At 40.9% G+C, this 14,443-nt stretch overlaps 1 protein-coding gene across 1 annotated transcript in view; it reads left to right on the plus strand.

Annotated features, from left to right (window-relative positions):
• The window catches only part of DNAJC3 (DnaJ heat shock protein family (Hsp40) member C3), a gene marked incomplete at both ends in the record, with an annotated part of 50,010 nt that overhangs the window by 26,390 nt on the left and 9,177 nt on the right, over window positions 1-14,443 (plus strand). Inside the window, 4 exons of the mRNA XM_080690347.1 lie at window positions 4,419-4,543; window positions 7,934-8,008; window positions 11,562-11,714; window positions 13,991-14,172. Of these exons, the coding sequence (XP_080546473.1) occupies window positions 4,419-4,543; window positions 7,934-8,008; window positions 11,562-11,714; window positions 13,991-14,172 (535 nt within the window). The remainder of the gene's footprint in view (window positions 1-4,418; window positions 4,544-7,933; window positions 8,009-11,561; window positions 11,715-13,990; window positions 14,173-14,443) is intronic.

The following is a 14,443-nucleotide window of genomic DNA, read 5'->3' on the forward strand; positions in this document are numbered from 1 at the left end:
AGGGCTATATACAGATTCAGTAGTCAATTTTACTCCCATTTGTTGCAGTACATCTCGTCCCCACAAGGATACAGGAAGCTCTAGAACAAAAGGTTGGAATGTCCCTGAATGACCTTCTTGATCTGTCCAATTAAGGTGAACAGCACTGCAGCTTGGACTATTTGCATATCCTAACCCCTTAAGTAATTGATCTGTCTGTTGTAATCCCCAATCTTTTGGCCATTCAGATAATCTAATGATACTACGGTCTGCACCTGAGTCCAAGAGACCCCAAAAAGAGATTCCCTGTATGGTGAGTTGACACATGGGACGTGACCCCATGTCCATGGTGAGCCATACTCCAGGAGGACCTGTAGAACCAAAGCTCTTATCTTTTCTTGCCTGTCTTTGGCTAGGAAAAAGAGAATGTTTACTAGGCAATAGAATTATCTGAGCAATTCGGTCTCCATTATTTATAACAGAAATTCCACGAGGGGAGGAAACTAATATTTTTACATTGCCTGTATAATCCTGATCAATAACTCCTGGATGCACCACTAGACCTGATAAGGTAGTGGAACTTCGGCCTAGAAGCAGTCCTACAGTATTAGAAGGAAGGGGTCCATGAAAATCTGAATCTACTTTTTGAACTCCCATTTCAGGGGTTAATATGAGTCGGGCGGTGGCACAGACATCCAATCCTGCACTCCCTGGGGTTGCTCTCCCTATGGTAGGAGAGGCTGCTGAAATCGAGGCACCTGCCTCATCTGTGGTCCTGCGTTCCCTGTCTCCTGTTGAATTGCCCCATACATTTGAGGGTCCTGAGGCATAGGGCCCCTCTGCCCGTTTTTTGGCCTAGCATTTGATTGTGGTGGAGGAAGAGGCTTTCCATCTACATCCCATCGAGATCTGCACTTTACAGCCCAATGGTTGCCTTTTCTACATCGAGGACACAAATTGGGAATCTTCTGGGCCTGGGTGTAAGATGCTCCAGAATTAGTCTGTATACAATCTCTTTTTAAGTGTCCTGGTTGACCACATTGGAAACAATTCCCTGAACTGCCTCTCTGCTTTTGATTGTAAGGCTTGCCCTGCAACCCAGCAACAATGGCAGCAGCTATGGCTTGTCCTTGTACGACAGAATCAGTTATGTCTCTGCATACCCTGAGCCATATTTCTAGGCCCTTATTTTTATAGGGACGTATTGCATCCCAACAAGGCTTATTGGCTTGCTCATAAGCTAGCTGTTTAATCAATGGCATGGCAGCGTCCACATCAGGGAAAACCCGAGAAGCAGTTTCCACAAGCCGTGATAAGAAATCAGCAAAAGGCTCATTGGGTCCTTGAGTAACTTTTGACAAACTGGCTCCTAAATTACCTGTCCCTGATAACATCCTCCATGCCCTTAATGCTGCTTGATTAATTTGCCCATACACCTGCTGTGGATACCCATTTTGATTATTAGCAAATTGTCCTTGTCCCATAAGCATAAGGCAAAATCTCTGTCCACGGACTAGCCTCAGATGTCTTCCGCCTATCAGTCTTTCCTTTCTCAGTAAGATATGGTGGCGGGCTAGGAGAGGGAGGGGGAGGAGCAGAAGGTTCAGGATGTTTCTTTTTACTATGACAAGACATTTGGAACTTGCGCCAAGATTCTAACAAGGCTTCTTCCTCCTTATCTCTCTCTGGTGGAACAGGCCATGCCTCTTGTTCCTCGGAGGAATCGGGGGAGTCGCTTTCAGAGGACTCCTCGTCCCTGTGAGAATCTGCCTGTCGACCTTGCTCTGAAATCTCTTCTTTTGCTTCCTCTAAAGCATTAGAGCCTTCAGCCAGAACTTGACTATACCTTCCTGTTTTATCTGCCAGGTATGCTTTAATTAAACTCCAAATAGCCAATGTCCCAGGTGGGAGAGCCCCTTCTGCATCGGCCTTAAGAAGATCCTGACCGAGGCGCTTCCATTGAGAAATATTCACATATCCTTCCTCCAGGAACCATGGGGATACCAGTCTAACTGTACTAAGAAAATTTTCTAAAGTGGCTGCTTTCACTTTCACTCCTCCCTTAGACAGAATGTTACAAAGAGCCTCTTTGACCTTCATGGTAGCAACCTTAGACCCCATGATAAATTTTTACTTTGTTATAAACTCCTACACCCCTTATCGTCGGATTTACCTCCGAGCTTATCGTCGCATCTACCAGGAGCTTATCGTTGCATTTATCTGCGAACTTATCGTCGAAAAGAACTTATCTTCGCATTTTATCTGCGAACTTTTGACAGCTGTCCCTCGCTTATCCGCGAGCCTCGCTCATCTGTGAGCTTTATCTTATTTAGTTACTTACCTGCAAACTTTTTGTTACGTTGTTTTTCTTTTTCCCGGGTTTCGGCACCACTTATCGTCCCCCAAGATTCCGACCCGCAGGGGCTTAGAGAACGACACAGACACCTTTTCAGCTGAAATATGAATTCTTCTTTAATGGATCCTTAATATGTCTCTTCTTCCTTCTTCTATATGTCTGACAATGTGTACACAATATATATCAGCATCATAATCCCTCCTTCTATTCCCTACCAACCCCAAGCTTTCACAGTTAGGGCATGCACATTTCTGACTTTCTCATAGGCAGGCTGGTGGTAGGCGTCACTTATCATTCTGCAGGCACGTAGCATGGCACACTGCGCATGCTCAAGGAGACGTCCATCTTGTGAGTCTCATGACTTGGCTGCAAGCCTAGGCGCCATCTTGAATCCACGCTGGCAACAAGCCTGGGTACCATCTCGGTCCAGCCGAGTGGGCCCCGGCACTAAGCACTGGGATTACAGTCTTGTGCCACCACGCCTGGCTTGCATAGGACTTTTAAAATGTTCTTGAGCTGGGCGTGAACACACACACATACACACACGCACACACACACGGTGGGGATATCTGAAAGGACACTGTTTGTTTGTTTATTTATTTATTTATTTATTTATTTATTTATTTATTTTTGTGGTACTGGGGATGGAACCCAGGGCATTTTACCTCTTGAGATATACCCCCATCCCTAGTTTTTATTCTTTATTTTGAAATAGGGTCTCAATGAATTGCGGAGGTCCTTACACAGTAGCTGAGGGTGGCTGAAAACTGGGATCCTCTTGTCTTAGCTTTCAGAATGCTAGGATTACAAGCATGTACCACACCCAGCTAGGACGTTCTTTTATTTTTATTTTTATTTTTTTGCGGTACTGGGGATGGAACCCAGGGGCATTCTACCTCCAAGATACACCTTCAGTCCTATTTTTTATTCTTTAGTTTAAAACAAGGCCTCACTGAGTTGCAAAGGGCCTCACTAAGTAGCTGAGGCTGTCCACGAACCACGATCCTCCTGTCTCAGCCTCACAAATGCTGGGATTACAAGCATGTGCCACCATGTCTGGCTTGAACATTCTTATTTAAAATGACATTTCTTACCATTTGCTTGGTAAGAAAACCAATACTGCACTTAATTGTTTTGCTCCATTAGAAAGCACAATTCACATCTACATTTGTTTGCCTTTAAACATGTCGCAGTGCTTTCTTTTCTGATTATATTAAAGCCTCGCTTGTGACATGGGGACAGACAGACATTACTAGTCGCATTTGACAGAAGGGAACAAAGGGTGCTAGAGTGACTCTCCAAAGGTCATATTTTAGTTCCAAAGATTGTGAGCTCTTGACTGTATGTATCCCACCTGTGTTGAGTAAATATTTGCATGAATAAAGGAGTTGGTAGTGGGGATTGAAACCAGGGTCATTCTACCTCTGAGCTATACCCAGAGTCCTTTTATTATTTTGGAACAGGGTCTTACTAAGTTTCTGAGGCTGGCCTTGGACCTGTGACCTCCTGTCTCAGCGTCCTAAGTACTGGGATTACAGGCATGCACCACCATGTCTGGCTTAATTTTTTTTTTTTTTTTTTTTGGTGGTACTGGTTTTGGCATGTGCCACAGTATTTGTTTTATCTTGCATTGCTCTTTCCTGTGCATATTGGCTGTTTATTTTCATTTGTATTTGCTTGTATTGTATGTAACTTATTCTTTCATCTTGCCCTGCTTTCTCCTGGCAGTATTTTAGGTTGTTTTCAATACCACTAACACTGTTCAAAATCATAATTTTGAATGATTATTTAGTACCCTGCTATATACATTCCCTTAGTGCAGTGTTCTCTAGATGGCAGTCTTGGAGTGGTAGACCTTTTGAGGAGTCTTTCTGGGGGTGGAGGGAAGTGTTAGGAATTGAATCTAGGGCCTTGCATATGTTTCACCACTGAGTTACACTTCTAGCTCCTTCATGACTCATTTTTGATGAAACTAAGAAATTCTTTTCTTAGTCTTTGAATACCATTGCAAACTCTGATATTCAGGTGGTTTGATTTTTTGAATATATTCCTGAGAGCTAATATTTATTACTTTAATTTTCAGATGGTGATCCTGATAACTATATTGCATACTATCGGAGAGCTACTGTCTTTTTAGCTATGGGCAAGTCAAAGGCAGCACTTCCTGATTTAACTAAAGTGATTGAACTGAAGATGGACTTCACTGCAGTAAGTGTGCCTCACTCTGTACAGAGAGGCTCAGAAGAGGCCATTTGTTCCTGTGGTCATTGAAGGGAGGATTGATGTGCTAGACATAGCTGGAGGACATCAAAGCTCCTGTGATGTAGCTGACTGGAAACTGGGAGGAATCCAGAGTCCCTGGAATTGCTGAGCAGAGTGCATGTCCTTGTTGCCCAGGCACTTGAGAGGCTGAGGCAGGAGGATCCTTTGAGCCTGTGATTTTGAGGCCAGCCTGGGTTAAACATAGCGAGATTCCACAACAAAACCAAACCAAACCCAGCAACAACAACAACCAAACAAAGTCCCACTACTCATAGGCAACCCAGCAAGACCCTGTCTCATAAAAACAAAACGCGCTAAAAACCCAAAGGGCTGTGGATGTAGCTCTGTGATAGAGCACCCCTAGCTTCAATCTCCAGTACCACAAAAGACAAAACAAGGCAGAACAAAACCCGCCCCAAAACAACGAGGTCCCCAGAATTAGTCCTGGACCACAGCCCGTCAGTGCTATTACTTTGTGGTTTAGAAAGAAAAATGTGGAGGATGGAGTGTAGGACTGGATGTGAAGGAGACCCAGGTTAAGCGGCCAAATCAAGAGGCTGTAGGCTGACAGATTTCAGTTGAGACTGTAGCAGGACGAATAAAGGACCAGGTCAATTAAGCACTCATTTTTGATGAGGATATGGAGCCAAATTACCAGGGTTCTCCCTAGAACGAAGGCACACATTTCAGAGGTAGAGACATGTGTATTCTGATGCTTGGCATGCCACTGTCAGGGCCTGGCACACTGACGGGTACATACAGGGAACTCACAGGGGCAAATCGAGACGGGGCTTTCAGAGGCGGAGTAGATGGAACCACTGACCAGTTAGGTGGTCTCAGAATTAATTTGGTGACCACTTATTTATATCTTCCATATTTCAAGATGGATTTGAGATAACTGATTAGGTATGAAGTGGCTGTTTGAAAAGTTACTGTTAGCGCGGTGTGGTGACACACGCTTGTAATCCCCGCGCTTGGGAGGCGGAGACAGAAGGATTGTGCAGGTTTGAAGCCAGCCTCGCTGGCTTAAGGGACCCTGTTTCCAAATAAAAATATAAATAATAGGTCTTAGAGTATAGCTTGGAGGTAGAAGGGTTCCATCTCCAGTACCACCAAAAAAAAAAAAAAAAAAATTACTGTTATTTTATTTCAATATGTAATTCCCAAGTGTCAAGTTTTTATTGAATCTATTATTATATAGCTAAGCACAGTGTTTCACAAAGGTTAGGTAACTCATTTCCTCTTGTTATAATTAGCTATTAGCTAGTTGAAATGGCCTTAATCTTGCTTTTTATGTGTATGATACATTTAACAGAACTAAGGAGATTTTATGTACTGGAAAAGTGCTATATAAACTTAAGTGGAGTATTAGCCACTTAATATCTGTTTTTAAGTAGACATTGATCATCAGAGATGGTGTTCTTGGAAGAGATGAATGAGATTATGTACGTTAAAAGAGGAATATCAGATGAAGGAAGACAGGCATTCTGGTTATGGTAGTCAATATTTACATTGGGGGTTCATAAAAAGCAAAACTGCTTGGGGTGGTGGCACACACATGTAATCCCAGTACTTGGGAGGCTGAGACAGGAGGATTTTTTTTTTTTTTTTTGCGGTACTGGGGGTGGAACCCAGGGGCATTTTACCTCCAACCTACACTCCCAGGTCCTATTTTTATTCTTTTTATTTTGCAACAGGCTCTCACTGAGTTGCAAAGGGCCTCACTAAGTAGCTGAGGCTCATCACCAACCATGATCCCCCTGTCTCACCTTCCTGAATGCTGAGATTACAAGGGTGCGCCACCACACCCGGTGTCAGGTGGATCTTCGGTGGCCAGCCTCAGCAACTTAGTGAAATATACCCACAACTTAGTGAGACTCTTTCAACAACAACAAAAAAACAAGCTGAGAGTGTAGCTCAGAGGCAGAATGCCCCTAGGGCCAATCCCCAGTATACCCCACCCCCCAACAAACACACAGCAAACCTATTTCTGGAGCTTTGATTGGTTATACAAATGCAACTTTTACTTTGGTGATTAAATAATTATTAGGATGCCCGGCGTGGTGGCGCATGCTTGTAATCCCCGCTCTTGGGAGGCGGAGACAGGAGGATCACGCTGTTTTGGAGCCAGCCTTGCTGGCTTAAGAGACCCTGTTTCCAAATAAAAAAATATAAAAAAAATATATAAAAAGTAGCCTGGAGGTAGAAGGGCTTCCAAGAACCCCAGTACCACAAAAAAAAAAAAAAAAAAAGAATTATTAGGATGGCAGTGGTGGCGCATGCTTGTCATTCCAGCATCTGGGAGGCTGAGACAGGAGGATAGTGGTTCACAGCCAGCCTCAGCTACTTAGTGAGGCCCTCTGCAATTCATTGAGACCCTGTTTCAAAATAAAGAATGAAAAATAGGGCTGGGGGTAAAGCTCAGAGGCAAAATGCCTCTGGGTTCCATCCACAGTAACCCTCCCCACAAACATATATATATATATATATATATATATATATATATATATATATATATATATTATGATGACAAAAAGGATTTTTAAAATCCATATATAATTCACATATCAGCAGAATCACTGTTTAAAGTACTTCCTGGGTCTTAGTATAAGATTGCACAGTCATCACTGCTATCTAGTTCCAAGACCTTTTTTTAACCTTGCCCCTTTTAGTTATCACTCCACACTTCTACATAGTCCCCAGCAACCATTTATCATGGATTTGCTTGTTTTAGATATTTCGTATAAATGAAGCCAGGTAGTATGTGATATTTTGTCTGACTTCTTTCACTGAATGTGTTTTCAAAGTTTTTCATGTTATAGGGGTTGAGAAATATTTCATTGTTTGGATATGTCATATTGTTTACAATATGTCATATTGTTTCCATCTCTTAATACATATGCACAAGTTTATGTGTGGACATATATTTCAGTTTTCTAGGGTAGAGTAGAATGCATTTATTTGTGGTCCTGGACCTTGAACCCATGGGTAATCTGCCACCTACTTATATTCCCAGTCCTTTTTATTTTTCCTTGAGACAGGGTGTTGCTGAGTTGCTCGGCTGACCTCAAACTTGTGATCCTCCTGTCTTAGCCTCCTGAGTATGTGGAATTACAGGCATGCACCACCACACTTGCTGAACAAAATGTATTTTTAAGGAAGTGTACCATTGAACAAAAAATTACACATATTAATCGCTTCCAGGAATTATTAGAAGTGCAAGTTGAACAAATATTGAAAAAATAAGTAATGTCATTAGATTATTTAGTTTTATCCTGTGTGTTTAAAGAAAATTTAGAAATGCATATTATTCAGTACAATCTTTTTTTTTTCTAGGCAAGATTACAGAGAGGTCACTTATTACTCAAACAAGGAAAACTTGATGAAGCAGAAGATGATTTTAAAAAAGTGGTAAGTTTAATTTGTACCTGACTCTTAAGAACATGATAATATATATATTTGGTGGTACTGGGGATGGAACCCTTCTCTGAGCTACACTCCCAGACCTATTTTATATATATTTTTATTTGGAAACAGGGTCTCTTAAGCCAGCAAAGCTAGCTTTGAACCTGTGCGATCCTCCTGTCTCCGCCTCCCAAGCGTGGGGATTACAAGTGTGCACCACCATGCCTGGCAGACATGTTATCTTGAGAGAACAACCTAAGAGTAGCTTTACAGAAGTTAAACAGTAATTTAAGCCGGGTGTGGTGTCACACACTTGTAATCCCAGTATTCGGGAGGCTGAGACAGGAGGATTGCAAGTTCGCAACCAGCTTCAGGTACTTAGTGAGGCCCTCCACAACTTAGTGAGACCCTATCTCAAAATAAAAAGTAAATTAGGGCTAGGGTGTAGCTCAGAGGTAGAATGCCCCTGGTTATATCCCCATAACCACAAATAAATAAATAAATAAATAAATAAATAAATAAATAAATAAAATAATAGAGCTGGAGGTGTAGCTTGGAGGTAGACTGTCCCTGGGTTCAATCCCCAGTTCTACAAACAAAGAAAACCCCAAACCCAATAATTTAAAGTTTTGGCGCAAGTTAATTCTTCCTGGGTGTTGGTTGTAATCTTTTAAGAAAGCAAGTATCTTGCACCTTGGCTGTGTCTTGTGTTGATGTCTTTTCTGGGGGTCAACATTAAAGCCTTTTAGAAACTAGGGCCAGGACTTACCCAAGACTTTCTGCTCTTACATTGTTCTGTGTTGTCATGCAGCTGCTAATGTGCTCTTAAAACTGCCCTTGCACCAGTATTGTACTCTGAGTACTTGGGAGGCTGAATCAGGATTGTAGGATTGAGGACTCAAGGGCATTCTACCCTCAAGCTACACTCTCAGCCCTATTTTTTATTTTGAAACAGGGTCTCACTGAGTAGCAAAGGGCCTCACTAATAGCTGAGGCTGGCCGCACACCGCGATCTTCCTACCTCAGCCTCCCAAGTACTGGGATCACACGCGTGCCACATGCCTGGCTTTACGTCTTTGCATCTTTGCTTCAGTGTTTGGCATTGTTGTTGTTTTTTAAATTTTGACCATTATGACATTTGTGTAATATAATCACTTATGGTTTTGATTGCATTTCCTTAATGGTCAGTGATGTTGAACATATTTTAATGTACTCACTTGACATCTTTAAGTCCTTTTCAGTGAAATATCTGTTCATGTGGTTTGCCCGTCTTCTAATTGGATTTTTTTCATTAATATTGTGTTAGGTATTATAGGTACTTTGTCAGAGATATGGCTTGAAAATATTTTAGTTTCTAGCTCATTTTTTTATCTTCACATTTTTTAATATATAGAACAAAAGTCTTTAATTTTGATGAAATCTAACTTTTTTGGATAGAGTACTGGGGATTGAATCAAGGGGCATTCTGCCTCTGAGCCATACTCCTAGCCCTTAATTTAAAAAATTTTTCTGATACTGGGGATTGAACCCAGGAGTATTCTACCTTTGAGTTGTATCATACTCGACCCTATTTTATTTTGTATTTTGGAACAGGGTCTCGCTAAGTTGCTGAGATTGGTTTCAAATCTTTGATCTCCGGTCTCAACTTCCCAAGAACTGGAAATACAGGCATGTGCCACAAGCTTAGCTGATAAAGTCTAATTTGTTGACGCCCCCATACACACTTCTGTATACTGTGCTTTTGGTGTCATTTCTAAGAACTAGTTAAGCTCTAAGTTCTAAAGCTTTTCTCCTTTGTGTTAATGCTTTTTTATTTTTCACTTATGTCCAAGATCTATTTTGAATTAGGATTTATATAATATGAGAGGTTAAAGTTGAGTTTGGTTTGTTTTGCCTTTGGATGTCCCGTTGCTTTCCTTCTGTATTTGAAGTTTTTATTTCCTTTATTGAATTGCTTTTGCCACTTTTACAATGATCAGTTGACTGTACTTGTGTGGGTCTATCTTAGACTCTGTTTCTGTCTCTGCCGTTCCTATGTTCTCTTGATTACTGTAGCTAGGTGTATTATAAGAAAAACTTGCAGCCATTTAAATATAGCAGAGTTTATTTTAGTAAAGAAGGATTCATGAATTGGACAGTACTCAGAACCAGAAAAGGTTGAGCGAGCTGGGCTCTACTGTGGTCTGCGATTTACTTTATAGACAGAATGGAGGTGGGGGCAGGAGCAGCTTCATTGGTCACCCACCGCTCTGCCTTTGCCTTATTCGGATGTGGTCTGATCAGCTGGCAGCCGGGGGTACTATACCTCCAAGCCACACCCCCAGCCCTAGTTTTTAGTCTTTGTATTTTTTAAACAGGGCCTCGCCAAATAGCTGAGACTGTCTGTGAACCAGGATCTTCCTGTCTCAATCTCCCAAATGCTGGGATTACAAGCGTGCGCCACCACACCTGGCTTAATAGCTTATTAATTGCTGGAACCTTAATAGAGAGTACCCAGTTTAAGTTGGCCAGTGTGCACCGTACAGGGAAATGAGCTTCTTTCTGAAGAAAGTCTCAGGTCTTTTTCAGCCTGTTCTCATTATTGACAAATCACAAAAGGGTTGAGCATGTGTAAAGCCCTGGGTTCAGTCCCTAAATCCCTAGCATCCGTTAAAGGCCACAAGAGAAGTCTGAGATTTCTTTAGCAGCTATCGGAATACTTGGTGTGTGTTTAGAATATCTTTTTAACCTTTCAGTGACTATTCCACAGGTGTGAATACTATTATTTTCCTTTTATTGTCAAAGAAAATATAGATAACACATAGATGAAAGATTAAATCATAAGTGACTTGGGTTAATTATTTCACTTAGATTTTATTTTACTTATTTTTTGCAGTACTGGGGATGGAACTCAGGGGCATTCTGCCTCCGAGCTACACCTCTAGTCCTATTTTTTATTCTTTTTCTTGAAATAGGGTCTCAGTTGCAGAGGGCCTCACTAAGTAGCTAAGGCTGTCCATGAACCTGGATCCTCCTGTCTCAGCCTCCCAAAAGCTGGGATTACAAGCGTGCGCCACCACACCTGGCTTAGATTTTATTTTAAAACAGTAGTATAGAAATCTGCTTGGAAATATTCATAGCCCAGCCACTTCCACCCTGTGTTATTGCTGTATTAGTTTCCTGTGGCTATGTAACAAATTATCCAAATTTAGCATCTTGAAGCAAGGTGCTTCTGTTACCCCACAGTTTGTAGGGCTAGGAATTGGGTCTGCTCCCGGGTTTTTGGAATGGCCAAATCTTTGTCTGTATTGTGGGTGCTGGATTTAAGGAATTAAGAACCATAGCGAGGTGTGGCTGTGCATGCCTGTAATCCCACTGCCTGGGAGGATGAGACAGGAAGATCACAGGTTTGTGGCTATTGTGTGGCAGTTTAGCCAAGACTGTTTCAAAATAAAAATTAAAAAGGGCTGGGATGCATCTCAGAAGTAGAGCACCTCTGAGTTCAATTCCCAGTGCCACAGAAACTAAAGTAAAAAATGCAAATTCTGCTTAGTGTAATTTGTTGTTATTGTTCTTACAGCTCAAATCTAATCCAAGTGAAAATGAAGAAAAGGAAGCCCAGTCTCAGCTCACGAAGTCTGACGAGATGCAGCGCTTACGGTCTCTTGCACTGGACGCCTTTGACAGCGCAGACTACACTGCTGCTATAACCTTCCTTGATAAGATTTTAGAGGTGAGCTTCCTAGGTACCACAGCTGACAAGCTAATTCTGCTTTCTACTACAGGGCATATTTATACACTTTAACATGATATAACCACAAAAACTTAGGATAAAATCAGATTGATCTTGAGCTTTTAGCTTTTAAGTGAAAAATAATGTTTGAATAGAACACAATTTGCAACTGAAGTTCTCAGTAAATGTTCTAAATGTGCCATGGAGTAAGAGAGAGAGTTATACATTTATACACTGCTTGCTTTGCTGTTTCTGTTTGATTTTGCAGTTTTCAAGGAAAAGAACTCTAGAGGTTGATAATGGGGTAAAAGATGAGAGTTGGTTGAAGAGAAAGGAAAAATGATGTGTGGAAAGAAGGAGGAGTGTTTACAGAGAGAAGTCTGTAGTGAAGAAGGCAGAGGTGATCCAGAGGGCTCTAGGTAGGACACTAGACCAGAGCTTCCTGCCTTAGAAGGACTTGACGATAGACTGGCACGGTGGCATACATCTATAATCCTAGTACTTGGGAGACTGAGAAGACTGGAGGATCCACGTTCACAGCCAGCCTATAGCTTGGCTAGAATGCCCCTGAGTTCAATTCCAGTACCAAAAGCAAAACAAACAAACAAAAAAAAAAAACAAAGATTAGCCTATACTAAATGATTTCAGAAGGCAGTTTTAAGTTTTAAATGGCAACAGTTCTAATTCCTATTTGTTTAGCATTTTCATAGCACTTTGGTGTATAGTTTCATTTAATCTTGGCAGTAAATTTGTGATGTATATAGAATGGGCATTTATGAGAACTTTGTAGAGGAAAACATGTGATGTGGCCCATTCACATTTTACTAAATTTTTGTTAATACTTCATTAATAAGCTATTAAGCCAGGTGCGGTGGCGCATGCTTGTCATCCCAGCATTTGGGAGACTGAGACAGGAAGATTGTGGTTCATGGACAGTCTCAGCTACTTAGCAAGGCCCTGTTTAAAAAATAAAAAGACTAAAAAATAGGGCTGGGGGTGTAGCTTGGAGGTATAGTGCCCCTGCGTTCCATCCCCAGTACTGCCAAAAATAAAAGGAAAAAAAAGCTATTAAGCTATACTTTTTTACCTTGTTTAGACTAGCTCATTTGACTTAGCTCATTGTCCATGATATTTTATTTATGTATAATGTTGATTTTGATTTCTTCATGAATATAATAATTTGGCACAATTTATAGCAGCTCTAAGAAGTATTAAAAATGGAGTATCGCTCATATTTGGTGAGCTTTTGGGTTTTTTTTCTTTGTGGTGTTCCCCCCAAAGAACCCAGGGGCTTTCTACCTCTGGGCCCCACTCCCAGACCTGTTTTATTTGAAAACAGCATCTCACTAAGCTGCTGAAGCTGTCTTAAACTTGTTACTCCTGTCTCAGTCTCCCAAGTACTAGGATAACAGATGTGCACCACCATACACAGTTGAGCTTCTGAATTTATATTTTGAAGAATACTAGTGTGTTTAATAAAAATGATGGCCTTCTGATAAAATAGGAATGGTGAGGCTTCGACTTAACTAAGCTTTCTCACATTTTTCTCTCCTTTCTTGGTTAAGATGATTTAATGTCTAGGTGACATTTTACAAAAGGGAGTTTCATTTAGTTATCAGTAGAATAAACATTTTGCTAGATTTTCATTTTTGGACTAGAGATTATAGTTGTTGATTAAGGAAAAGAATTCTGACTATTCTCTTCAAATATGCTTTACTGGCAACAACCCTTTAATAGTAAGGGCTGTATTATATTCAAAGTTTTCTAGTTATATAATTAAGGGAGGAAAGAAAGGGGCCTTATTACTTATATCCTTTTCCCAATTAGAATTTAAGATGTCCTTGGAGAAATTCTCACATTTAAATTCTATTAGATTTTTGTTTTATTTTTAATTTTTTTTAAAATTTTTTTATTTTTTTATTTTTTGGTACTGGGGGTGGAACCCAGGGGCTTTTCCTCCTCTGGGCTATACTCTTAGACCTGTTTTATATTTTATTTGGAAATAAGGTCTCACTAAGTTGCTGAGAGCCTCACTAATTAGCTGAGACTGCCTTAGAACCTGTGTGATCCTCCTGTCTCAGCCTCCCAAGCACAGGGATCACAAGCGTGCACCACCATGCCCGGCTCTTTTAGATTTTTAAATACTGTTTATAAGCTAGAAGTCATCACATTAAAGACATTTTACATGTACAAATACAGAGATAAAATATGTGGATTACAAGAATGAATGTGCGTACTATATTGTTTCTTAAAGCCTAGTTCTTTTGTTTCTCAAGGTTTGTGTTTGGGATGCAGAACTACGGGAACTTCGAGCTGAATGTTTTGTAAAAGAAGGGGAACCTAGGAAGGCAATCAGTGACTTAAAAGCTGCGTCAAAACTGAAGAACGATAATACTGAGGCGTTTTACAAAATCAGCCTTCTGTACTACCAGCTAGGAGACCACGAGCTGTCCCTCAGGTCGGTTCTGGGGACGTCCAAATCTGGTCATTCTTTATCTTTGGCAGTCAGATGACACCTTCATCTTCTTTAACATTTGAATAGTAAATTAATAAAATGGCCTTTTATACTCTATGTTTTATATTAAGTTACTCTAGTTTCACATAGCTTATTTTCATGAAATATGCTTACTAAAATAAATGAGCTGGGTATGGTTGTGTACGCCTATAATCCCAGTATTCGGGAGGCCGAGACAGGAAGATTGCAGGTTCCAGGATAACCTCAGCAACTT

The sequence above is a fragment of the Muscardinus avellanarius genome (genome assembly GCF_963383645.1).
Source record: "Muscardinus avellanarius genome assembly, chromosome: 2".
Classification (NCBI taxonomy): domain Eukaryota; kingdom Metazoa; phylum Chordata; class Mammalia; order Rodentia; family Gliridae; genus Muscardinus; species Muscardinus avellanarius.